A 26,483-nucleotide genomic window follows, 5' to 3' on the forward strand; every position below is an offset into this window, starting at 1 on the left:
GCCCTTGACCAATATCATCCCCCAGGACTTCGGACCTCTGGCTGATTTTGGTATATCGGGCTGGAAAAGGTATGGGATACCTTGGCAAGTCTGTGTATGGGTTAACGTTATGGTACTTGGGTGACTTGTGCCTGTAGGCTTCTTGATTATAAAACACCGAGACAATGGATTTCTTGACAACAAAATCAATGAATTGTTGCCTCAGAATAATTGTTCGATAATTATCCCAGAAAAAAGATCAGTCATTCAGTCAACTGAATGATAATAAATGGGGACAAAATGGAATAGAGCTCTATGCCTTTCAATCACCTATCCCGACCTTGACTATAGTTCAGTGAACACGTGGACGGGCGTGTGTCAACACTTCTAAATCTAATATTAAATACATAATTATTTCTTACTTGCCCTTGTTGTAATTTCGATCTGGTTCAAATTTCCTTGTTCTCTTGAATATCTCATTGTGTCACCTGTTATAAGGAAATCGAAAACAGAATTTCGTGATCAAATTCAAGTGGGTTTTTTTTTCAAGGCATCTGTATCGATTCCGTGTGGAAATGATTAATTTGGGAAATATTAAAGATCATTCACAATTTAGTTAATATGTGTTTATTGATGGAAATTTGTGTCTTGACATAAGGAAAGAGATGATGTAAAATGCATGCAATTTCAAAATTTGATCATGTATAATAACGCTACACATGCTTTTAAGTATTAACAGAGAAAATCAATTATCAAAACACAGTAACATGTATAGGGGGTTAGGTCCTTAAGAAATATGTGAAATCAATACATACATGTACGAATGTAATAAATGTAAATTAATTTTTTTCTGTAAAACTACAATTTTCGATTAACTGACATAGCTCATAAAATTGATGTATATATATTTTTTTAGGTGGAATATAACACCTGGAAAAAGTCATTCAAATAAACAGGACATTATTTGATAATAAAAGTAAAATGATAAATAAACTGTACATATGTCAAATAAGCGAAAAATTTGCAGTTTGGGGATAAAAATGAATATCTAAAATAATTCAGTAAGTATAAAAAGCCCCTGCGGGATTCGAACTCGGGATGTAAAGATCGTTTCGATCAGCGGTCAGCCATTTTGTGATGATGTGTTATTCCACCTTAAGCCAAAACGTCACGTGAGGGCGAATTAACTGTTTCGTTATTTTTTTCATACCCCCGCTCCGAAGGAGAGGGGGTATACTGTTTTACCCTTGTGTGTCTGTCTGTCCGTCTGTCTGTCTGTCCGTCCGTAACAAAAATTTCTGTCGCATTTATCTCAGCAACTATTTATCGCAGATGCTTGAAATTTTTACACAGTGTTTGTTAAGGCATGCCATATCGTGGGATATATTTTTGTACCAATCGGACGTCAAGTTCCTGTTGAATGACGACTTTGCTTATTTTTTAACCAAAATTTTCATACAAATTTTCGTCAAAGATTTCTCAGTAACTATTAATCGCAGATGCTTGAAATTTTTACACAATATTTTTATAGGCATGCTTTATTGTGGGATGTATTTTTGTAATAATCGAACGTCAACTTCCTGTTAAATTAGTACTTTGTTTATTTTTAGCCAAAATTTTCAAACAGATTTTCGTCAAAGATTTCTCAGCAGCTATTTATCGCAGATGCTTGAAATTTTTAGACAGTGTTTGTTAAGGCATGCCATATCATGGGATATATTTTTCAACCAATCTGATATCAACTTCCTGTTAAATGACGACTTTGTTTATTTTAGCCAAAATTTTCAAACAAATTTTCCTCAAATATTTCTCAGCAACTATTTATCGCAGATGCTTGAAATTTTAACACACTATTTGTTTAGGCATGCCATATTGTGGGATGTATTTCTGTACCAATCGGATGCCAGCTTTCTGTTAAATGTCGACTTTGCTTATTTTGCATATTCACATCATAGCGGGGGTATCACTAGTGAGCATTGGCTCACAGAGATCTTGTTTTACCAATTGATTTGACTTAGTAGTTAGGACATCGGTCTTGTGAACTATACATCTTTTAGTTGTTTAGTTATAGTTTTGAAAATCATACCCCTCCCCCATACTGCTTTATTCGCCTATACAACGTATTACTTTTTGTGGATTATGCTGTATTTCCTTACTAAGTCTTTTTCTGCTGAAGTATGAACCTTTTTTAATTAAATATAAGCCTTATTTTCACCTAAATTAAAGATACAAAGTATAATAAAATATTTATTTTTATTTTTACTTCAAATTGATTTTGTTGTTAATCTGATTGGGCCATATTCCATAGCACTATTCGTGCGGCTTTAAAGAACGATAACGTTGCGGAAAATTTCCTCTTAGCAGGTTATGTAATTAAGGTTTTCCGAATATATTGCTCGTTTGTTTATTGATAGTAGCTATTTCTCAATATCTATGGAATATTGTTAAAATCAACACTTCCGGTACCGAGTTATTCCCCTTTTCCAACAAAATATAGATATTCATGTGCACGCAAAGGCTCTGAAATCGCCCATAGCATGTGTTACAATGTCCCGAATCTTGAAAATAGATACTTTGAACGTTGTCCTCCGAGTTTTGTTTTTACTATTTGCCACCTTTAAAGTTTCAAAAAATTAATTTGATTTCTCAGCTTCAAAAATGCTAATTTTCGGCTGTGTTTTTGTCTCGTAGCTCTTTAGTTAAAAATGTTCTCTGAACACATACAGAACAAAATATGTGCAAAATATCAATGACTTTGACATGACACCATTGAAAAAGGGCTGGCCCCTTAAATTAGGGGTCTAGAGCCCATAAAAATTTTCGCTTTATAACTCAAAAAGGGTTAATATTCTGCTATGGCTGTCTATAGAAAAGTTGTTTATTATGGTGTTATCAATGTCGTTAAAAAAAGGGTTTGTACCGGTAATGCATAATATGAGTGTAAAAAGCTTGTCTTGTTAACATGTACCTGTTTTCATTTGACAAGTAAGCGAATAGTCTTCGCGCATATAACGGACATAAATTAACAGCTGAAAGTGTACCAGCATATACGGAATGCTTTACTTTAGAGAAAAATGTCTTAAAAGTATACGTGTACATGTTTTTCTTGCAGCCTTTTTATTTGGAGTCACTTCTGTTTAGGTCTTTTAGTGGAAACCGTTAGGAAAAACGAAAACGAGAAAATATATACGTTCATTTTCTTATCTAATGAGATAGATTAACTAGATTTTAAAAAAAATGAGTCATTTTACTGCAAGCATTTCAAATCCACCTAAATTCTTAGTTCTGTGCGTCTTTACGTAACTTATCCCTCGCCCGCGGCCGAGAAAATCGGACGCCATGGTCGCGACTGGACTACCTAGCGGTCAGCGGTCATCTAATACACATGCAAGAGTCGCGTCTGTCTGTCATATGTGATTTTATTTAGCCGCAAACACAAGATTCGTTTTTATATTGGTTACACATTAAAGCTTACTATTCCTAATTTGAAATAAACGATAGAGTGTCAATTAAGAAATCGTTCTGTTTATTCATAAAAGCAATGCCATTCTCAACCTGAAGCAGTTTCAGACAGATACATGTAGAACTGTGGAATTTAAGAAAAATATTACAGTTTAGTCATCATACTGCAAACATTTTAAATCGTCCTGGGTTCTGAGCTCTCTATGTGTGTTATACCTTTACGTAAGGTATCCGATCCCCCATCTGCAGCCAAGGAGATCAGTCGCGGCTGCACTACCTAGAGGTCAGCGGCCATCTAATAACAAGATATACTTGTTTGAGTTTATATATACAAGAACTGATTTAATTTCATGTTCTAAAAGTTTGTTCATCTTCAATTTATTTAATTAAACATTGGAATGTAAATTTAGAAGTCGTTCTGAAAATTGATAAAAGCGATATTATTCCAAATCAGAAACATCGTCAGACATAAATCAATGGTGAATTTGCAAGTCTAAAATGTTCTAAAAGCTATACTAATAATATTTTAGAAAAACAACGAAAAACCACAAAGATTAAACCTTAAAATGATGATCACCCCTAGCACATAGCCAATGAGATCCCCCGCGAGTGGACAAGTGATCTGCGGTAGCTTCGTGTTCTTCTACATGTACTTTATTACACGTGCACGTTTATTGATATTTTGTACGATCCAAACTTTTTTATTATTCGAGATTATGATCGGTACATGTTAGATTTACTTGTGTTTCAACGTATGATTTTTTTATTTAACCACGAATATTTCCTCTAAATACTGCCGAGAGGTTTTACAAATATTGTAGAAAGTAGTTGACGTTTTCATTGGGTTGCACAAAAATAAGAGAGAGAGAGAGAGAGAGAACTCAAAATTGGAAGCAGAATATAGAAAATGAAACACTCTCCAGGCGTTCAAGGCAGGATAAAAAATCAAATATCGAATTAACACATGCGGTAGAGGCTGACACGATAAAGGAATTGTCCGGAATTTAGGGATTCAGTGATTATTTTAAGAATGTATACATGAGTTTTGAAACAAGTTTTGTTTAGATTTTATCAGTTACATGATCACAGTGCAAGGGCTTTATTTTTTCAAAATGCGGCGAAAATCAATTTTTGGCGACTACCTTACATGTGTAAATTTTTCTCCTCAATGTGTGTCACTTTCTCACCCGTGTGTTTATTCGGTCAGTCTATGCTACATGTAATTCAATCCGCTCCACGTGCGACCGAAAATCTCGTGTCGCTTCAGCGCACATAGCTCAGAATATTGCCGCAGATCAGCAATTGTTATATAATTGAGTTACATTTGGAAGGGTGCTTTCACTGCAGTGGTCAATTGTAAAACAATAAGTGTCTAAATATTCGATGTCAATCATCGTCACATTATAGGTGCGATATCGTAATCTGAGAATGTGGCTAAAAAATTAACCTGTTGAACACGCTAAACTTCTATAGAAATGAACAGAATAAAATATATATTATCAGAGACATAAAAAACTTAATAACTTTTTTTTGTCTCTGATATTATAAGTTAATTTTTTAAGTCAAAGATCTTAAATGAAATTTGTTTTCAGGATTAGAAATGATGATATACGTCTACATTATGCAATGAAGTCGGTCGTCATAGATACTATTAGAGTACTGCAAGTGTCCAAAGTTTCTTATTCTTTTGAAAGACCATAGTTCAATTGACTTCGGACTATAATATAGCGACTTTTTTGCCTCCCAAAAATGTACACACTTAATTGCGATAAATATGTGTTCTTGGGGATTTACTCATTGTTATATGCACATTGATAAAAAAAGTTCATTAAAGTTGTGTAGTATGAGGTTGTAATGCAAATTAATTTACTTAAAACTCAGCTGAATAATTTATTTAAAATCTAGCTTGTCAAAATGGGAGATTATTAACTTGTAGCTGTTTAATTCTGAAAAAAGTCCAGAACAGAAGAAATAAAGTCTTTATGGGTTTTGCTACATCTTCTTATTTATGTGTACGAATACATCAAGCTATTTAAGATTTTGTTTTACTGTATAAAAAAGTGTTGTTTTTCTTAACCTAAAATTTAGATCTATAGAAATTCAGTATCAAAAGCTTTGATACCTTACCACTTGGAAATCATTTAGTGATGCAAATTGACAAATGCCAATGAAAAGACATAATTGGAACCCAAGGTTTTCCTATCCTTTCCGACGATGATGAGAAGAACTCAAATGTGGATACAAATCATACATTTACATGTATATTTATGTAATATTGTTGATCTGTCTAGGATTGATAGAAAAATATGAAACATGGTTGTGTGTATGTACTGCCATTTATTTTTGCTAATAAGAAAAAATAGGCAATAAGGGGAGGTCTTCAAACAGTCATAATATCAATAACCAGACATTGAATGTAAGTTATAAAAGGTGAGCAAATGACCTCCCCCATATTAAACAAAGATGTATACATTATCAACATGTACCAAATATACATGCAACAAAAATATTGTTGACCAAAAACAGCATTTCACACCAACAGCAACATACATGTGTAATACATTGCAAAATAAATCCCCAACTACAAAGGTGATGAAGGGGAAGGAGGGTGGGTTGACTTCGGGTGTTTACAAACTTGTTGACAGCTGACAGTTAAAGTGACGTAGTCAAAACATCGCGCGACTAAATGTCGCACTCTGATTGGTTAATGTAAACAAAAAGGAAGGTCAGCTAAATACTCAAAAGTACTCAAAAATTAGAATTACAATTATATTATAACTAGACTACTATTTTTGGTACTAGCATAAAAATAACATATCACAATTTACATAAATGCTATTATTTACAATAATGCTGTATTATGTAATATTGTTGATCTGTCTAGGATTGATAGAAAAATATAAAACATGGTTGTGTGTATGTACTGCCATTTATTTTTGCTAATAAGAAAAAATAGGCAATAAGGGGAGGTCTTCAAACAGTCATAATATCAATAACCAGACATTGAATGTAAGTTATAAAAGGTGAGCAAATGACCTCCCCCACATTAAACAAAGATGTATACATTATCAACATGTACCAAATATACATGCAACAAAAATATTGTTGACCAAAAACAGCATTTCACACCAACAGCAACATACATGTGTAATACATTGCAAAATAAATCCCCAACTACAAAGGTGATGAAGGGGAAGGAGGGTGGGTTGACTTCGGGTGTTTACAAACTTGTTGACAGCTGACAGTTAAAGTGACGTAGTCAAAACATCGCGCGACTAAATGTCGCACTCTGATTGGTTAATGTAAACAAAAAGGAAGGTCAGCTAAATACTCAAAAGTACTCAAAAATTAGAATTACAATTATATTATAACTAGACTACTATTTTTGGTACTAGCATAAAAATAACATATCACAATTTACATAAATGCTATTATTTACAATAATGCTGTATTATGTAATATTGTTGATCTGTCTAGGATTGATAGAAAAATATAAAACATGGTTGTGTGTATGTACTGCCATTTATTTTTGCTAATAAGAAAAAATAGGCAATAAGGGGAGGTCTTCAAACAGTCATAATATCAATAACCAGACATTGAATGTAAGTTATAAAAGGTGAGCAAATGACCTCCCCCACATTAAACAAAGATGTATACATTATCAACATGTACCAAATATACATGCAACAAAAATATTGTTGACCAAAAACAGCCACCAAAAGCAAACAGCAGGTTTGCACAAAAGACCCCACACAAAGTGGACTAGCCAGATCATGGTAGTCAACAATATGAAAGATGGCAGTACATACAACACATATGGCAATGACTAACGCCTGCCTTATATGGAGATATAAATATTAATATATCATGAAGGCACAGATTATCTATAACCAAACCAGTTAAAAATTTTAATACCACTTGGAACATCTTATTTTTAACCTTGCAAGTATAAACACATCAGTTGACTTCTGCCCTGTGTTAATATAACAGCTGCTATAAAATATACATGTTAAAAGTTTGTTATATTATCAAACATGTTTTAAAGACAGATATACATGTAATCAAACATTTTCAGATGAACCAGTAGGCACATGTTACTCAAATGACAAAATCAAACAACAGAAACAATGGTTAAAAAACTATACAGCAGACATAAACACATCAGTTTACTTCTGACCTGTGTTATGTTATGTGTAACCACATCATGCACATAGTATAGATAAATGTATACATGAATCACACTTTGAATAATGTCCAATAGAAGACAAATGATAGGGAATTGTGATAAGAACTGAATTTTGAAATACAACTAATCTATACATTGAATTCAAAACACAAACAATGCATATCAGATACAATTATAATACACAGCAGATAACTTCTGAACTGTGAAAATCTTCCAAGAAAATTTTATATACATAGCATTTGTTATACATATTTAAAATGTAAAGCTTGACAGACATATGTATCTGCGAATAGCATCAGATTTTCATCTTCCTATTTATTGAATGCAGTTTTCAGAATAACCCAAATGTGCTGCATGAGTGTCTGCCCCTATCCTGAAGCTGTGACCCTTGTATAGAGCAGGGTTCAAACCAACAAAATCAATAATATTAGTAAGATTTTTCACTACAAATGTTGGACATGGCAATACATTTACCTCTTAATTCTTCAATAGGTTTTTGCCAATCTACAGCCAAAGACTCCCTAAGCTTTCTGAAAGATTCGTCATATGTTCTCCAAGCAACATCCCCATGCAGTCTTTGCATTTCTCTAATAAAGCTCATGTATTTTAATAAATGGGGAGTTTCTGATGGGTGTTTCTGAATTCTAATGTTAATAAAGATAAGAAAGGCATCAGTCCACTGACTGATGAACATGGGGGTTTTTGATTTTAAACTTTGCTGCACATTAATGACCCCTGGAGTAATGCACAACATAAGAGGTTCTTCATCTTGGTGCGACAATAATACTTTTAAATTAAAAAATTCATTCGACCAAATTTTTGCCTTTATCTTTTGTGGAATTGTTGCACCAAGAGGAATACCTTCTGTTACATAGATAAGATTATCAGAATTGAATAAACCTTTGTTTGTGCCTACTGGCTCACCTGTGTTTTCTAAAAGTTGAGATACTCCTGACAGTATAGGGTTATCTTGCATAGACGAAGAAGCAGTCGTTGGTGCAGGTAACTCATTGACGGTGTTTGCATATGTAGCAGATGCAGCATTTTCTAGGGGTACCACTGTACTGCTTGATGCATCAGAGTTGGGTTTTTGCAATTTAACAATTTCTTGCGCAAGTCTTTGGTAATCGATTGCTTCAGCCTGAGGTTTATGTTTTGCTCTAGTACCTTCACTTGTCTCCACAGGATGTTTGCGTTTTGACATGGTAATTAACGTCTACAAGATATTTTAAAACTGTTAAAATCAATTTTCTAAATGTACCCCATATACAATTAATGCAACTTTTGAGTGTACAAATTTACACTCAAATCATGCGGATATAGGTGCACACGAGCTAATTATTATTTGATTAATTGCAATTTTTGACACACAAACATTTAATAGGAAAATGCAATTATAAGACTTGCGCCAAAACAGTGTATATCTTTAGATTCACATGTAAACTTACATACATGTAACAATACACATAAAGCATGTGTGCATGAATCTGCATGAGCATATAAAAATGGAATCGATGCATGTGCATTAGTAATAGTCCACATGACCATGAGTGAGAAACAGAAAAAATAGTCCACACGACTCTGCATACTGACTAGAAAAATAGTGCACATGACTCTGCACGTGAACCAGAAAAAATATTGCACACGACTGTGCATGGGAATCAAAATTAGTACACACGACTGTGCATGGGAATCAAATTAGTACACACGACTCTCATGTGAGTCAAAATTAGTACACACGACTCTGCATGTGAATCAAAATAAGTACACACGACTCTGCATGTGAATCAAATTAGTACACACGACTCTGCATGTGAATCAAAATTAGTACACACGACTCTGCATGTGAATCAAAATAAGTACACACGACTCTGCATGTGAATCAAAATTATTACACACGACTCTGCATGTGAATCAAAATTAGTACACACGACTCTGCATGTGAATCAAAGTTAGTACACACGACTCTGCATGTGAATCAAAGTTAGTACACACGACTCTGCATGTGAATCAAAATTAGTACACACGACTCTGCATGTGAATCAAAATTAGTACACACGACTCTGCATGTGAATCAAAGTTAGTACACACGACTCTGCATGTGAATCAAAATTAGAACACACGACTCTGCATGTGAACCAGACAAATAGTACACACGACTCTGCATGTGAACCAGAAAAATAAACCACACGACTCTGCATGTGAACCAGAAAAATAAACCATGCACATGACTCTGCATGTGAATCAATTACACAGGACTCTGCATGTATACCAGACAAATACTTCGGGTATTTACAAACTTGTTGACAGCTGACAGTTAAAGTGACGTAGTCAAAACATCGCGCGACTAAATGTCGCACTCTGATTGGTTAATGTAAACAAAAAGGAAGATCAGCTAAATACTCAAAAGTACTCAAAAATTAGAATTACAATTATATTATAACTAGACTACTATTTTTGGTACTAGCATAAAAATAACATATCACAATTTACATAAATGCTATTATTTACAATAATGCTGTATTAAATGTGATATGATAGAAATAATTGAATAATATAGGTTTTGTGCCGCACAAAACGGGCGAAAAGGATTTTTAAACCCCACGGAAATAAATTAGGGGGGGGGGGGGGGGTAAATAAAAATCACCTTTTCCGTCCGTCCGTCTGTCTGTGCAAAATTCGTGTTCCGTCTATATCTTTCTGATGGAGAAATCTTGGAAGTTCTTACTTCATACAAATATTACTTATTACCTGACCAAGCGTCATGACTTTAACCCAATGTCATTTGGACAAAGCAAAGGTCACTGGCAGGAAAAGTGCAAAATTTGTTTCCGGTCCACTTTGGAATTTCTTACTTCACACAAAGATTGCTTATGAGCTAAAAGTGGGTAATGATTTGTCCCTCGGGCATTTAAGGAGAAACATTGGAAGTTTCTGATTTCATATAAAGATTTCTTATGACCGATGACGTGTCATGAACTTGACCCAGGGTCAGTTGCGCAAGTTCAAAGTCATATTAAAAATGCATAATTCATGTCTGTGTCATATCTTGTATTAATGGAAATGAGTAAAAGCTTAAGTTTGACATAAAGATTGATTGTGACCTGTTAATATACCCTGTCTTGTCTGACTCACTATAAGAAAAGGAAGAATCATTCATTATTCTCTAATAGAGAAATACGTGAGTTATGATTTTTTTCTTAGCGGGGGTATCATTTGTGAACTTGCTAACAGTACCTTTTAGATGGTCCAGTGGGAGCACTGCCCCCCCCCCCCTTTCTCGCAACCAAACTTTCCCTTAAGTTGATTTAGAAAATTGATTTTTGGGGCAATCCCCCCACCGCCACAAACAACATTTTATTATAATTAAATAAATTATATACATGTACATATATGGTGTGCTTATAAAAGTTATCCTAAACGTAAAGTAAGTTAAACGAATAACTTGCTTGGTACGAAAATAATACTTTGAAATTGAGTCTCGTTTTCGACTTTTTAAACTTACTATTATCATATTGATAATCCAGTCTCATTAAAACCATTTCCCTTTTCTATTTTCTAAAGCTCTAATTGGTCAGAAGAAATAGTCGTGTAAAGATGATCTTTAATCAATACAGGGTCTGTCAGGCTCTGACAAGTGTGAGGAGAAGGAGATGGTTTTAATCAGACTGATGGCCAATCCTTTCGCAACACGAAGTTGCGACGGAAGACCTACTCGTTGCTTTGCAAAGAGCTCGGCTCTAGTTACTACAATAATCGCTAAAGCTTTTTTTATTTTGTAGGGGTATCAGGACGTTGCAGTGTAAAATTGCTTTGTCAATGATATTTTTAAATTTATTTTTTACACATCAACTTTAGAGAGGCATGGTCGCGATTTCGGTCAAATTCAATTTTTTAAGTTTTTATTATTTACAATGCTTTAGAAATGCATTTCGAATGATCAAATAAAATTTGAGAGTCATTCGGAGAGTTATAAGCAAGATACATGGCTCACAAATCTTTGTCATGTAAACAAGGCTCGTGACTAGTCTTTGTTTACATAGGTTCAATATACCAGTAAAAAAAATCTTTTTCAAGTTGATTTGTCTCTTGATTTTTTAGGCATAGATAAACAGTCCCTAACGTTTCACACATTAGGTTTAGGTTTAAAACTGAAATTTTTACTCCAACGTTAAAAATGTAAACAAACGCTTTGTTTACATAGCGAAGAATTTCAAGCCCATGCCTTGTAATTCGCTCATAACTCAACAAATGATACTCGGATTTCGGTTCCTTATTAAAAATGCCTTTCTAAAGCATTGTAATTTTTGAAATCGGAAAAAATAATTTTTGATCAAAATCTTGATCATACCCTTTTAAGATGTTTTCTAATAAATATATGAACTTTTTAAATTTACATTTCTAAAATCAGGATCATCAAAACTCCTTCAACTTACGTCCTTTTAATTAGGAAATTTGAATTATACAACTGAATATGTCAGCCAACTGAATAAGAAATGAACAAGTATTCCTCTTAAAGGAATGATCACTGGTCAGTTCTGTTACTGTAATACGAAAGCAATACGTTACATGCAATAAACATGATAAAAAAGGTACATCGCACCGTTTTGTAGATATTAGAAATAGCAAGACATGAATGAGCTTTACGCATTGTAGGTGAAAAATACTTTCGGTTATTCTTTTATGCATATGTGAATAAAAAAAAATGTTATTTGAATCATTATGTTTGTACATGTAACTGCATACATGCTTTAATCTCAAACAACAATTGATTTTAAAACATAAATTAAATGCAAATTACTTGAACCCTTCGTGGCACAAGTTTCATCTAATAGCGTCTTCGATTAACCGAAAAACGCTACCTGCTACACTATTTTTGGACACCCCTGTATATAGAGAAAAATATTTTCTTCAAAATTACACAAGTGAAAAGCTGTCAATGTGACAGCAAACCAGGTTTTCTTAAATGTGAACTGTATCCATAATCCATGTCAACCCTGAATTGATAAACACTACCTAACGTATCAAGTGAAATGTAGTACTAGTACCCTATATGCAATATTTTGTTAAAAATGATTAAGCTGGTATTTTTTCAAAAGATATCAGAAATCAAATCCAAACAATATGCACACTTCTAATATATGTACAATTGATCTGCAAAAAACTTCTTATCTTGAAAACTGTAGGAGGAGTTATCCGTGCAATAAGGTTACCCTTTTGGCAGGCACCTGCCCGCTCACCATTTTCACTATTTCATTAACAGGAATTTTCGTTGGAAAACCCAATTAAAAACAAAAGATTTTCTCAAAAAAGGTGCAACTTTAGTTAAAGCAACCTTAGATAGTGTAGATTCAAATTCGTCAAAATCTTATTTTACAGGAGTAAGGTCGGGCCACATTGAGGAGGCCAAAATTTTACAAAGAAAAACATTTTAGATTCACAAAAACACAAATGTTGTTACATATTGTTCTTCTTATATGCAAGCATTTTAACTTATTGTTGATTCTTTAAAATTGTTTAGACTTTGGCCCCCGAACCATTCTTAGGCTTTACACGTTTGTTGCAAGGCATATCCCATTTGAATTTGATCTTCTTGTAAACTGGAATGTTCAATATGTAAAATGACTAAACAATCATCCTGTGACAGAAAGGACTCAATAATAAACAAAATATCCAAGAAAAAAAATGATTTTTAATACAGGATCTGTAAGTTATACTACATTGTACAAATATTTTGTATATGAAAAAGCTGATTTTATGATGTCTATTGTTACTCAGGTGAGCAAAATGGCCAAAAGGTCTCTTGTTTTTGCTTTTTAGATGCTCAAGTGACACGTTTCTTTCCACTTACAACACAGTAAACCAAAGGGTGTCTACCAAAGTGTTTATAATCTTTTATTACGGGGGCTCCCTCCCGTGCAGAACTAAATCTTGGCCAATCGTGAGCTTATTCTCTTGTTGTTGGACCCAGCCTCATAAAACCCCCAACAAGCCAACACGCGTTTTAGTTTTCAGACTTTAATATAGACTTTACATGAAATATACTTTTACGTGAGTTTGGTATGCATCAGCACCGAAGGTCTGATTCAAACTGACTATAATTTACAATTCAGAATAATATATAATGAACAATGGAACAACACAATGAAGGATTAACATAAGAAGTACAGATGTAAGTAAATCAATTATCAAACAGCTGTTGAGTAACTCGGGACATTTTAGCAGCATGTACATAAAAGGATTAATAAGATGAAAGAAGCTTAAGTGTCAATAAACATAAACAGAAGTCAATTAAAAGATTAGCTGTCCATCACTGATTGTGCCTCAGGTGGGATTTATGCTGCGCGAAATTTATAACGTTTATAAAACAGTTGTCGAAATAGAAGAAAAGTTTTTGTAACAATTAACACAAAGTCCGAAAAACATAATTTACACAATAATTAAAAATTGATTGAATTTCACACCGTGACATTTGATCCAATATCCTGTTGTTGTCTACAGAAAGCAACTTTAAAAGTGGCTTTTCATTTCCATAGAAAATCATTACAGATATTGCCGATTTGAGGATGTTATTCTGTAAATGACCATATAATTGAAACTTTATACAACATTTCCTTTACCAATGCACCAACGGTATCCATGGTCATGCCATTTGGAATCCGCATTTCGTTTTCCGTCTGTTAAGGTTTTTCTCATCAGGGTCAAACTTGAAACCGTCAATTTTGAATAAACGAGTCATTTGACCCACATGCCAATAAACAACAAACGCGCAAGCAGTTTGGTTGGTATCCAAACATGCAAATATTTTCCGAATGTCGCCACCGCGAAGAAATCTCAGACCATAGTAATCACAAACCTCAGTTCAATGTGAACATTTTCTCACGTCATATTAAGACTTGAAGTTCTTGCTTCCTTTACGATATCGATCCCGATATAAAATCTCGATCCCGTCAAAAATATTTGCTATCAGGGAAAACCTCTTTTTTGTAATTTGTTTTACTTCTAAAAACTCAGAAAACCGAGTGGCGGGTTTGTAAACTTAAACATAAAAATATGTTGGCTGTAATAAATGAATGTATTTGTACTTGCCTGTTCTGCATCCGCTTATAAAGTTACAATGGTCTTTTTTGCAAGAACACATTCCATCACAGGTTAAACCATAATAAGGGAACTCACAGGGTTTACTGCAGTTATACCAAAAGTAGCCTGGTGGACATTCTTACAAAAGATAAATAACATTTATAATTTTAGATCTTGGAGTCTGTGTAGTACATAATTAACTGTTTTGTTTATTTGTAGATTCATCGTGATCATTATGGTAATATTATGCAGAACATTTATTGAATTATACAGCAAATCACAAACCTTTACATTCGCTTATCTCCGGGTCCCATTTTGTGTTTGGACAACACCCGTTCAGAACACTGCAAACACCACAAATGCCAGGCAATTAAATTTTAGTTAATGTAATTTGAGGAATAATTTGAGTCTTATAAGATACACATATATATAAAAGTTACGGGCTTCTTTCATAAACGGCAATAGACATTTACGAAATAGATACATCGCACACCGTATTTTTGACATTTACATTACCAAGCTTTAAGCCTACAATAATGCTATTAATTTTACTACACTATATTTAGTTAGAATAATCTAACTGTCAGCGTGTCTCGGGACAAGCGTTCGACCCTGTTAAATGTCTCCCATATACCCGTAACGTAGTAGAACAATGAAGAATCGCTCCGAAACGATTTTGGAGATAATTAATGAAGTTGCATTGAAAATAACAACCAATTTTTTTTTTTATAACAAACCAATTTGAGGCTGTGAATACCTTTCATCTAAAGATTTATTTTATATTATTGAAGAACTCAACATTTTTTTAACCAAAGTTTATTACGCGCTTCAGATTTACACACCACTAGATAATATCCCGTGCAAGCGCGGGAAATTATACTTTACACATGAATATGATACAATGCTTTAGTTAATATGTTGAACCATATATTTTCTTCTTCATGCATTTTTTGTCTATTTTTTTTTTGTTTATTCTTGGTCTAAAATGTTTCATAATTGCTTTAATTCTTAACATATTCAACTTCACCGTTTCAGTTATTAGACCCCTACCGGTTTCACCGGAGGGGACTAAAGTTTTCCTCTGCGTCCGTCTGTCTCTCCGTCCGTCTGTCTGTCCCACTTAAGTTTCCACACTTTTTTTCTTTACGCGTTTGAGGAATAATATGAAATTTGCTGAACAGCTTCAAAATGTCAAACTACATATTTTCGAGAAAATAAATTTTTTATATTCCAATTTTTTAATGTTCGGGTTCGATATTCTGCGCAACAGTGCATTGTTTTTACAATCTCCACAAACAGGTAGGGGACGTGTATTGCTTATGCAATACTCTCAGAATGCTTGTTCTTTTAGACGTTCACTGTAGAACACAATCTGTTTATTGTCTACAAATTAATTAATAAGGTTTACTACCAATCTGTCGTGGTATATAAATGTCGAAATAAAAAACAAGGGCACCGCTAAGCGGAGCATCCCCTCGCGACATGAATTATTGTGTGGGGATGCATTATTTAGGCAAATACAGTTATGTAAATGTAATTGAGTATACCAAATTGTACTAACCCCCCATTACTACAAAAAGTTTTTTTTTAACCTGTACTAGATCTAAATCCAAAAAAAAAAATCAAGTTGTTGATTTGAACTGCTTACTTTCATTTAGTTTCACTGTAGCGTAGGGGAAGTAGTTATTGTCAAGTCAAACATAAAATTCGTCATAAAATTTCTGTTTAAAGTTGTATTATTTTAACAATATATTAAAACATATTGATCTAATGGAATTGAAAATAAAGAAGGTTTGTCCTTTTACCATGCGCAATACGTGTTCGAAGTTTGATAAATATCCATGCAAGGGTTTTCTTTAAATCTTGCTTCCAAACTGAAGAAGACACACATATATACAGAGACACGAGCAGAAGCGATGTAATAAGGGGAGAAAAACAACCCTAGTGTATGCATATCTAGCTAACTCGCCCGACACTTTCCTCCATGACGTTATTTTTCTACCCGCGTTTCTGGGCTACCCGTTTGGAAAGTTTTTAAATCAAAAATGAAATTACCCCAAATTATTCCATTTTATTTATTAATATGTTTTTATTATTTATAGATTGCCGATCCTGGGTATCTGCCCGCGATGCACGATAAACTCGTCCTACACTCTTTGCCATGTCTTTTTAGCTCACCTGAGCCAAAGGCTCAAGTGAGCTTTTCTGATCACAATTTGTCCGTTGTCTCTCGTTGTCGTCGTCATTATTGAAAAATTTGTTGGTATTTTTCAAAAACATTCGGGCCAGATAAGCTCAAATTAAAATGGGAGCATCCTTAGATAGTGTAGATTCAAGTTTGTTCAAATCATGGTCCCCGGGGGTAGGATGGGGCCACATTGGGGAATCAAGTTTTACATAGGAATATATAGAGAAAATCTTTAACAATTTTCTTCTCAAAAACTATTACGCCAGAGAAGCTCAAATTAAAGTGGAAGCATTCTCAGGTAGTGAAGATTCAAGTTTGTTCAAATCGTAGTCCCTGGTGGTATAGTGGGGCCACAATGGGGGAATGGATTTTTACATAGGAATATATAGAAAAAATCTTTAAAAATCTTCTTCTCAAAAACTATTAAGCCAGAAAAGCTCAAATTAAAATGGAAGCATCCTCAGGTAGTGTAGATTCAAATTTGTTCAATTAATGGTCCCCAGGGTAGGGGGGGGGGGGATTTGGGGATCAAGTTTTACATTGGAATATATAGAGAAAATCTTTAAAAATCTTTTTCTCCAAAACTATATTAGGTCAGGAAAGCTCAAATTTGAGTGGAAGCATCCTCAGATAGAGTACATTCAAGTTTGTTCAAATCATGGTCCCCGGGGGTAGGGTGGGGCTATAGTTGGGGAATAAATTTTTATACTGGAAAATATAGAGAAAATCTTTAAAAAAAAATCTTTTAAAAACTATTAGGCCAAGAAAGCTCAAATTGGCGTGTAACCATCCTCTTATAATGTAGATTCAAGTTTGTTCAAATCATGGTCCCTGGGGGTAGGGCGGGGCCACAATGGGGGATAAATTATTATATATAGAGAAAATCTTATCAAAACTATTAAGCCAGGAAAGCCCAAATTTGTGTGGAAGCATGCCCAGATCGTATAGATTCGTTTATTTAAATAATAGTCCAGGGGTAGGGTGAGGCCACAATGGGGGATGAGTTTTTACATAGGAATAATTAGAGAAATGTTTTAAAAATCTTCTTTTTCAAGACTATTTGGCAAGAAAAGCTTAAACTTGTGTAGAGGCATCCTCGGGTAGTGTAAATTCAAGTTTGCAAAATCACAGTCCCCAGTGGTAGGCCGGGGCTGTGATGGTGGTTTGAATTTTTACATAGAAATATATAGAAAAATCTTTTAAAATATTCTGGGAAAGTTTTTGGTCCAAAACTCAGTACTTAGTGTGAAAGCACACTCAGGTTATGCAGATTTAAGTTTGATGAAACCATGATTCCCTAGAGAAAAGTGGGGCCCCGAAATAGTTCTCTATTCATATATAGGAATAGAGAATAATCTTCTTACAGGTACAACAACAAAAGGGGCTTGGTATTTACCGAAAAAAAGAGGTGGATAAAAATTGGCAGATTTTCAATTTTTTTTATGCAAGATCTACTGTACTTAGTTGTCAAGATATTTTGATACTGTAATGCTAATTTGATCAGAATTAAGGCAATTGTTGCTCAGGTGAGCGATGTGGCCCCTGGGCCTCTTGTTAAATTAGTCAAGCCGCGTTCTTGGTCCCGTTCTTCAAAGTTCTGTTCAATACTCTCACCGGGGGTCGTGCTTCGCAAGTATCTGTCCATCAAAACTAAACCGTGCATTCCAGAAACGAATCGTCTAATTTTATACCATTAGTGAAAACTTAACCTCTATGTATATTCAAAGTAAGTCCCCGAAAAATATATTCACTCCTTACGTTATTATTATGCCCCCCTTCGAAAAAGGGAGGACATATTGATTTGCTGCTGTCTGTCAGTTGGTCGGTCGGTCCACCAACAGTTTCCGTTCATTTTCTTTGCAGAGGATGAACATATTGAAATGAAATTTGTATACTTGTTTATCATGATAATATCTAGGTCAAGTTCGATATTGGGTACAATCGAGCAATTTTCGACAGAGTTATGGCCCTTGGACATAGAAAATTCCAGATATTTGCAATTTCCGCTCATTTTCTTCGCAGAGGATGAACGTATCGGAATGAAATTTGGTATACAGGTTTAACATGATAATATGTAGGCCAAGTTCGATATTTGGCACGATCGAGCAATTTTCGACAGAGTTATGGTTCTAGGATGTAGAAAAATTCCAGTTATTTGCAGTTTCCGCTCATTTTCTTTGCAGAGGGTGCACATATTGATATGAAATTTAGTCTACATGTTTATCTAAATTATATCTAGGTCAGGTTTGATTTTAGGCATGACATAGCATTTTTCGACAGAGTTATACCCCTTGGACTTAGAAAAATTCCAGTAATTTGCAATTTACGTTCATTTCTGTGGATGTTTCCAAGGGAGGGGAGAATAATGTTTCACACACATCTCATGTTCAGTATTGTTTCATTGCAATGTATCATTCCCACTGACTTGGATCCGCAAAAGCAAATACACCACCTTATTCTCATTTTTGCTATTTCGGGCTGGTATATCGAAAATGAAAGTAGGTTTTAAAATAAATTCACAACAATTATTTATCATTTAGAATTCAGTTATAGGTTACGGATATTATCTTACACGTGTTGAAATACCATAGGTATCAGTAGTTACTCTGATGCAGGAATTTTGAAATTTATTTGAAGTCTTAATTTCTAAGTATAGAGGTTGACATTAGGAACTCTTGGGGTTTTTCATAGTATATGAAATGTGTTAGAGTTATCTCCGGTGTTTTCTGTAATGAACAGAGTCTACTGCAAATTACCAATGAAAACACGTACATTTATTTTTTTTATATGTATGTGTAATATCGTTTCTGAGTTTATTCATGCAAATGTGATATTGTGGAAACATACACTAAAAAGCCTCTCGTGATCTAGCGTGAATGAAATGCAAGATTGTAAAATCCAAAAAATTCAAACGAAATCCGGTATTTTCTGAGCAATTTTAATTATAATTTAATAGCAAATCTTGACTAAGAAAAAATAAAAGCAAATTGGCAATCTCTAAGTACCAAATATATATTAAAATATATAAAACAGAAGACAGTACTCTTCCGATTTTAAGGTATTAAAGGCCAAAATTTCGAGTCTATTATTTCAATATAGTACATGTAGAATAGATGCATCACTGTGTCTTTCTTTAAATACAGTACTGCCCTTCTCTGTCCAATTCTATTTGTAAAGTTTTTAAAATCAAACTGAAATTTGTGCAATATAAGGATGTTTTAACAAAAATTTGGTACCTTTGACCGAGTTAAAGCATATCAAATACTATCTAAACATCTGCTTGTTAAGATACCTTATTCTCAAACATTCATGATCAGTCTTATGTGACTCTCGCCTTATATTAATAATTCAATTTTACCCAATATTTAATGAATGTACATTTCAAAATTTAAAAACTTTTTGGTTCATTTATTTTTTCCCAAGAATATTTCTTTTGAAATTTAGTTAATATGGGCCATATGATAATTGTTAAAGGGATTTTAAGTTTACTTAAAATGCTTTACATACATTGATTTTACAATTTTTCGCCTTACAAGTTCCCGCACTTATTAATGTGTATTATCAAGAAGTAGAGAGTGCTCTAATTGGTGTCATCATTTGACCAATGAAATTAAACGCGGGAATTCTTACTACTCCCTTTTGTTTAGAAAGACGCACTAATTCACCTTCTTTCAGGACGCCGCACGGGTAACACATTTAAATACTTATTCTGTTTGTTCGGACCATTTCTTTAAAAATGGCAGGTCCGGAGCATATCGATTACCACTCTATGAAACATAAATATCCCTTGTGCAATATACGACCTCCAGCCGTTTTTGATTTTGTTCCTTCGGACCATATCTTTAAAATTTCAAACGGTAAGCGTTGTATATACTATAAATCTTATGTTTGTATGTTCGTCATTGATCTATTACAATTTTATTAATGTTATTATCTTATACGCTAACAACGAATTCAACTAACGTTTTGATTCTCGGACTATCTATTGTCCGTCGTTTCCGTCATTTTCTTATTGACGATAAAGATTTAAGGTATGTTGATGATCTGCGTATTAACTCACATGCAATAAGGTACAAAGGAACAGGGGGTCGTACTATTGATGGCATTGAAAGTCACGGTGTACCTTTCATTAAGGTATCCGATCCATAATAGCCTCAGATTCAATGAATCTGGGTGCATAACCGATATGTATGGGCTTAATACTCAGTATACTTGGAAAAATTCTCCTATTTAATTATCAATATGTAAGAGTGGAATGTGTCCTAATTAATGACCTTTTCATTTTTATTTTATTTTTTTGAAGAGTTGTCCCATTTTGCTTTAATTCTATACAAATTAATTCTAAAAAAAATCTACACGGTATACAATATATTTTCAATAGTTTTTGTATTCCTAATGATAAAATACACTTTTCTACCAAAGCATTTTTTGATATTCCTAGTTATTACTTTTTTATTTTGAAAAATGTGCTTGTTTCCATTGACCTTAATGCAATCTTCCATAATTAATTACTGCTTAGTTAATAAAACATTTTAAGCGGATCATATCATTCTTATGGTATGGGGGCAATGAAGTAAGACGATTATATTTATCGGAGGAACTTGCATGCAAACTCTTAGCAGTTGTATTAGTTTTGCATAAAAGGTAAAGTGTTTCACAGATTCATATATGTAAATTGCTTCCAATATTTAGGCAGTCATTGGATTGTAATTAATTAGTCGATACAGCCAACGCTCTTATCAAGAAGGACATAATCAATTTGGATTATGCGTCCTTCTGGGAGCATAATGGATTGTTTCCTTCAGTATCATCAGACAAATATTGCGATCAAAAATTCTTAGCAGGTGGCTAAAATGTGTTTAAACAAAAAATAAAGGATTGAAGTAAAGAACTAAGCAATGTATGTTCTAATCCCCTCAACGATTTTATATTCAAACATCAAACTTGGTCTAAAAAATCATAGAAGTTGTCTAGGGGAAGCTAAACATACTCCAAATGTTATGGACAAACGCAGATCTAGATACCAAAAGGTTACCTTAGTATTTAATGTGACCTAAAATTACGATGAGGTTTGTTTTAAACGTTACGTTGTCTAATTTTTAAGAGCCATTCTCTGCAAGCATTTAAACTTTTTCGGCACGCATAGAAACGGATTTTGCCAAAAATTTTCAAGAATGTAGACCTGATTAAACTATCTAAAATGCACATGCCAAATTGTCTATATACATTATTCCAGTACTTAAGGTTAACGCAGTTATCGCCCTTAGACGGAAGGTGGCGCTATCGTCGACCGCCATTACGATGCTGACTGTAAACACTCGATTGATACGATGCCGTACAAAAACGGAGGGGGAAGACATTGTGTTGTCTACAACTGTTCCAATAATCAGAGAAAATTGTATAGATGGAAGATGGAGGATTGCTCTGAGCACGGGAAAAGACACAAAGAGTGTCCTTGCCAAGCGCCTTTCAGGATGTTTTGCATTTCAGCGCAGGTGAATACCAGATTGCAGTGGCTCAAAGCTATTAATAGAAAGGTTATCAACCTAGAAAAATGGACCAAGTATATCTATCATTTTGCAATTTATCAGTTATCGTCTTTTGATTTTTAAATTAATCTTTTTAATTTAATATCTGAATTACATCGTCGATATTAAGTACAGGTTCACGTAAGAATCGGGCAATATCGAAATTTTGTGATAAGTGATAAGACGCAAAATAAAACGAAATTTTACCCAGCAAGAAACTGGGATGTTTAGAATGTATATGCCAAATTATTCTGAAATATTCCGTTTCGTTTTTTTATACGGGCCCGATATATTGACAAGGCGCTCAATTTTGACACCATGTAAGTCTTCGTAAAATAGCATATATTTTTATCAAATTACTAAAAACAGCAAACCTTACGAGAAAATTTGATTATAAATAGTTACTAAACTCACTCAGCACAATGATTTCCAATTTTAAAAAGTATTGAAAAGTTTGAGTTTCGAGTTTAAATTGTCGTTAAAATTAGCAAATTCGAGTGAAATCTGGTTGTCTTTCTTGGTTGATTCACAATATCGTCGCTAGATGGCGCCTCGTTGCTACGTACGCTAGTGCGCGAAAATGGAAGTTCGAGAAGACTACACGGTTTCGGGACACTACGCAAACAGTTTCACAAGTCTGTATAAAGCCGGTCCAGAATAAACAACTCCAGTAACCCTTTGTAATTGTTGCAGAGACATAACAAGACATCTGCAAGGTTTAAAACTCAGTGATGGCCGACAAACAACCTGTCAACCCAGCCGCGGAAAGCGAAGGAAGTCATACCCCAAAGAATCACATTATATACAGGTATATTATTGTATATCCACGCTATATGTTGAATGAAATAAGCTTTTTCAAACAGTGATATAAGTTAACTAACAACTGCAGTGAAGTTTTCTTTCACTACATGTATCGGTGATCATACTGGTTTTCCCCGAATCTATTTTTAGAACATCAAAGCGATTGATTTTGGCAATTATCCGGACACTCAAATATAACTGCATTCTTTACGAATGTATGCTTTCATCTGTTCATTTACAAGTCTAATTATAAAAGGTGCGTTGTTATAACTTATATTCATATCTTGATTTGAATAAATGTACTGCAGTAGCCTTACACTGCCCTTTGTTTTCAGATACATTGAAAAATGATGTATCCCTACATGTATATTAGAAACTAATATATGTTCATGCCTCAATCAACAATTGAAACAAAACACCAGTCAATCTTGAATGAAAAGTTCCACATTGTAGTTTTTTTTCACAGCTGTTTTCATTGTGGGGTAAAAATAAGGTGGGGTTTTTTCCCTCACTAAACTTGGGGGTATGGAACACCTGTCGGTATTGATGTGGATAAAAGTATATTATAATCAAAACACTTTCACTCTTTTAGAAATTTCTTTTTAACAATATTTGACCGATAATAGCAAGCGCAGCTCGCCGGCGCGCAGCGCCGGCGAGCGAAGCGAGCTCTAAGAACCAGTGTGCGCGGGAAAAAGAACGAGCTAAACCTACAGCTCATCAAACAAAATTTTTTGTCTACGTCCCATAATGCTCTCTAATGTTTTCACCCGTGGTACTATGCCAAAAATGGCCGACTTTTAACTCGTAATTTACGGTGACTTAAAGTTTGAAGACACGTTTTGAGTACCGCATAGGCTTTGGCGAGACTCAAAAGATTTGTCACATGCTTCCATACCTCCGTATTGAGTCGAGAAACGTAAACAAAGACGAACAAAGTCATGGATGACGTCACAGTGCACTCGCGCTATATTTCCCGCGATAAATTTAGAGGTGGATCAAACATCTGTAATGAGTGTACTGGCTATAGAGTATAGACTGCGATACCTGCCTCATTGACGTATGATTTGTTTTTATTTTTTTCAATATAGAGAGTTTATGTATATATACTAGCAAGAGTCATACTTTGCTGTCATATCGATCCATTTTTAAGCCAATTGTGCATGCATGTACAGTAGGCAGGGGAATCAAGTTAAGTCGTACCCAACCCGACTCGCACCCAAACCAACTCGTACCCAAATATTTGATTGAGGAAATAAACAATAGGATATTTTGAACTAAATAAAAAGGAATAAAATGAAAAAATAAACAATTATGTAGATATTGCTTATAGTTAGACCATCAAATTTAAAAGTGGGAAATTACACACCTACAAACAGGAACCGGGCTCTCTCTCTCTCTCTCTCTCTCTCTCTCTCTCTCTCTCTCTCTCTCTCTCTCTCTCTCTCTCTGGGTTGGGGGTTGCGCTGTATGTATCATAACCATTAAAATTAGTTCCTTTGGCATACTTATTGTAGAGCAATACTCTCTCAAAAATTCTTTGACGTTCGTTTATACCTAAATAAAACTATCAGTTGACAATGATGCAAGGTATGTGTAATTCTTGCTGCGCTCGGCAGAACGGTAGCACCGTAAAACATATTATAATTTTATAAAATAATTGCAAAGGTTAAAATAATGATTAGGTCATTTCCACCCCCTCAATATATACATGTACCGGTAATTCGCCGTGTTGCAGTAGAGATCCCCACCCCTAAATGTACGGGTACATGTAAATTCTTTGATACAGCTCATGCATGATAAGACGTTGCGATTACTTTGGTATGCAAATGCCCGGGGGTTATCTCTTATCCCATGTTTTCATAATTCATTGGTCAATTTACACCCAACCCTTAACAATTATATTTGTTGCTGGTATTTGAAGATCTATTTAATTTATGTAATGGTTTGGCAAGTATTCCCTGTTGTTTTTCCCTATTCCAAACCATTCAGTGTATCATAAATGGTCATGGGTTGAGATCCCATTGCAGAAGTTCAAATCTTCTTTGATTAATTCATCTAAGATTACATTGATTTAATAGTGTCTAATAGGGTTCCACAATTGGCCCTACCTTCAATTTTATTAACATAGACCAATCCACCCAACCATCAACTTTCCCTATCTACTGATTCTTTCTTTTCAGACTGGAATAGGAATCAATGTTTTATCTAGGCTTTATTGACATGACTGGTGTATTAATATTTATATGTTGTTTTACATTACATATGAAAAGTAACAATATTTCTAGTTTTTAAATCTTTCTATTTCAGGACTCAGAACTTTGACAATCATAGACCCTGTCATAACATCAAACTGAACTGATGAGGCAGAATATATCTTACAGAATGTTTTAACAAGCGAAAAGTTGAAGAATATGTTGACTCAGTGCTTAATCTGATTGCACCAGGGCAATCAGAGAAATTGAAACAATTGATTATGTTAGGACTTTAAACAACTCCAACAGATAAAGAGCTTACAAACTACATGTATATGAGGAAATAACTAACATTGAACTTCACACTCAAATTCAAACATTTTCAATGTCAAAAAACTATCTTAATATATATAACAGTAATAAGATGTACATGTATAACTAATTTATGTAGAAGATAAGTGCATATATTTATGTCCCTTTCTCACTGATTGTCCATTATACATGTATAGAAAGAAGAAAGAAATTTTATATCTCATTACTTCAAGAAAAATTATGTGTAATTAGCATTAAGAAAGACAAATTTAGCTGCATGGTTAATAACCAAGGAAGACAGAACAATAACTAATGATTAAGTTAATTGAATTTCTAATATAAAAAAAGAATCTCAGAATGCTATATGATATTTATATAATAAGATAACTAGCGAAATACTATGTACTTATCATGATTTCATCTTTAATTACTAATATTTGTATTTATGTAATTACCATGATGGTAGTTACATTATTTGGACTACATACAGTGTTTTCCCCAGAAAATTTTTGATGCATGGGGGGAAATTTGTCAGAGTAGGTGCACGGTGCAGCGTTAAAGGGCCCACACCGGGGCAAAATCACATCGGGTAAAAATAATATAACCATCTGATGAAATGTACTGCATGATATGCACTATAATTAATGCATTTTCATGAAATTCATATTTTGTATTTATGTAATTACCATGATGGTAGCTACATTTTTGGACTACATATACATGTATATAGGAATATTCTAATAGCATAAATT

The 26,483-nt window shown here is 34.0% G+C and overlaps 1 protein-coding gene across 1 annotated transcript; it reads right to left on the minus strand.

Moving 5' to 3' along the window:
- Positions 1 to 5,758: 5,758 nt before the first annotated feature.
- LOC128169781 (uncharacterized) lies at positions 5,759 to 9,903 on the minus strand. Its single transcript, XM_052835854.1, has one exon. It carries the CDS (start codon positions 8,829 to 8,831, stop codon positions 8,055 to 8,057), a length of 777 nt encoding a protein of 258 aa, XP_052691814.1. The 5' UTR covers positions 8,832 to 9,903; the 3' UTR covers positions 5,759 to 8,054.
- Positions 9,904 to 26,483: the final 16,580 nt, after the last annotated feature.

The sequence above is a fragment of the Crassostrea angulata genome, unplaced genomic scaffold, assembly GCF_025612915.1.
Source record: "Crassostrea angulata isolate pt1a10 unplaced genomic scaffold, ASM2561291v2 HiC_scaffold_212, whole genome shotgun sequence".
Taxonomy (NCBI): domain Eukaryota; kingdom Metazoa; phylum Mollusca; class Bivalvia; order Ostreida; family Ostreidae; genus Magallana; species Magallana angulata.